This window comes from Teleopsis dalmanni, chromosome 2, assembly GCF_002237135.1.
Source record: "Teleopsis dalmanni isolate 2A chromosome 2, ASM223713v2, whole genome shotgun sequence".
Lineage (NCBI taxonomy): Eukaryota > Metazoa > Arthropoda > Insecta > Diptera > Diopsidae > Teleopsis > Teleopsis dalmanni.
The window spans coordinates 55,319,595-55,321,876 of record NC_051847.1 but is presented as its reverse complement, the minus strand read 5'-3'; the positions used below and the strand labels follow the sequence as shown (position 1 = coordinate 55,321,876).

General features: G+C 27.2%; 1 protein-coding gene across 1 annotated transcript; it reads left to right on the top strand.

Moving 5' to 3' along the window:
- The first annotated feature begins 200 nt into the window (after positions 1-200).
- LOC119679364 (40S ribosomal protein S26) lies at positions 201-1,101 on the top strand. The gene is made up of 3 exons (XM_038091672.1): positions 201-309; positions 667-844; positions 904-1,101. The coding sequence occupies exons 1-3, from the start codon at positions 307-309 to the stop codon at positions 1,062-1,064; spliced, it is 342 nt and encodes a 113-aa protein (XP_037947600.1). The 5' UTR covers positions 201-306; the 3' UTR covers positions 1,065-1,101.
- Positions 1,102-2,282: the final 1,181 nt, after the last annotated feature.

Genomic DNA, 2,282 nt, shown 5'->3' with positions numbered 1-2,282 from the left:
CCAGTTATAACACAAAATATACTGAATTATATTTATGACATTACTTCAAATATTCATTTTGACAAAAATTTTTTGGTCTAAATAATTACAAAATGATGTACATTTATAAATAATAATAATAAAATAAAAATAGTAAGTATCAGATATATGTTTGTTTTGTGTAATTCTGTTATTGTGTAAACTTCTTGTCTTTAAAATATTTCATTTTGATTTGGCACTACTACCGCCTCTAAATTGCGTTGTGCAGCTAACTTCATGGCAACATAGTTCTTTTTCTTTCTTCCGGTTATTGAAAGTAGTAGCAAAATGGTATGTTTTAGAAGTTTTTTAATAAAATAAAAATGTGCTGTGAATTTCTAGTTTATTGTATGAGTAAATAATTGAAATGTGTGTTCCTAAAATTAAAAATTTTATACGTTATTCGAAATTTTTGTGATCGGTCTTTGGGTCACTTATAAGCGCTTTAACGCTTACGTTCCAACACCTTGCTGTAGCGACAGTAACATAACCATAAAAACTGTTTTTGATTCATGAGTATAAAAGCAAACATTTGTTAATTAAAGTTTTTCATTGCAATGTTACAGTCTTAAAAATTGGGTTGTGCGAAAAAACATTTTCTTCTAAATATTGTACTTATATGAAGATAATTAAAGTTTTTATTTTTAGACTAAGAAACGCCGTAATGGAGGACGTTGTAAACACAATCGCGGTCACGTAAAACCAGTACGTTGCACAAACTGTGCTCGTTGCGTTCCAAAGGATAAGGCAATCAAAAAGTTTGTCATCCGTAATATTGTCGAAGCTGCTGCAGTTCGTGATATATCGGAAGCTTCAATTTGGGAAAGTACGTAAAAGAAATTAAATTTTTTAAACATGTATTTATTTTATTGTTTTATTTTTTAGCTTATGTTTTACCAAAACTGTATGCTAAATTGCACTACTGTGTATCCTGCGCTATTCACTCTAAAGTAGTTAGAAATAGATCAAAGGAAGCTAGACGTATTCGTACACCACCAGTTAGGAGTTTTCCCAAGGACATGGCTCGCAACCAAGCAAGAAAATAAATACTAAACATTTCATAATAAACTGGTGAAACTTAAATGTTTTGTATTATTTTTGTTCAATTCTATTGGAATAACATTTAAAAAGGAACAAAAGTACTTTTTAGAACTAAATTACATTGAATATTTTAGAGGTAGTTAAATATATATGTTTCTATATTACTCATTATTGCCCTGTTCATGTGATAGATGCATTTGAAAGGACTTAGTCTTAATAATTGGTGTTTATGTACTTCAGAAGAAAATAGTTCTGCCCTACAATCAATAACAATGGTTATAACAGTTGTGACGAATAAAATTGTTTCTGAAAAGAGAAAAGATCGTACAGCAATATCCTTAAAAACATTAAAAATTCAATATGTTTTTAAATCTACAAAATATTAATTTTAATAAAGAAATCAGAAATATCAGGAAAAGAATCACGCTTGTGGCATTAAGATGAATTACTGAGTAAAAAATAAAGTTCCGACGTTGACACCTACAATATAATATAAATTTAGTTACAAAGATATAAATATGATTTCAATCTTGCTTTAAGATTAATCTTATTTTTTAATCTTATTTTTAAGATTAATCTTAATTATAAATTTTAAATATTTCAATGAAGTTTCAAATATAAAGTAGAAAAGAGTATGTCAAACAATTGAGAGATTATTCTTTTTATCATATAAAATTCAAGATAAAATAAATTTGTATGCAACTTTAATGTTGCTATGCATTCACAATGACCCTATAATTAATAAAAATAAGTAAAAAATTTGTCCATTAATCCTTGAAATTTACTGAAGAGTTTTTATACATGTAACAAATTTAAATTTGCGTGTAATAAAAATATAAACAATTTAGACAACGCTTAGATATGTAAGATTGTAATAAAATAATAGGATGAAGTTGTTTACATATAGCTAATAAAACTTTTATTTATTCTATTACATATATTCCATTACTTTCAAAGTACTCCCTTCTGTCATACAATGAACGTAAGAAGTTTCTTCTAGTCTTGGAATCGATTTTCGGTTTCTTAAAGCCCAGCGATATGGTTTAAATCTCTTGAATCGTGCCAAAATGGTGTTCTCAAAGATGTTTTGAAATTACGAAATACCAGACGTTACACGGAGTTAAATACAATAATTATGGAACGACAAGTTAATTTTTTGTAAAAATTATGTAAAAACCAAGATCTGCTCATAATTATAGTCTCTATATTTTTTTGTGTTCAGC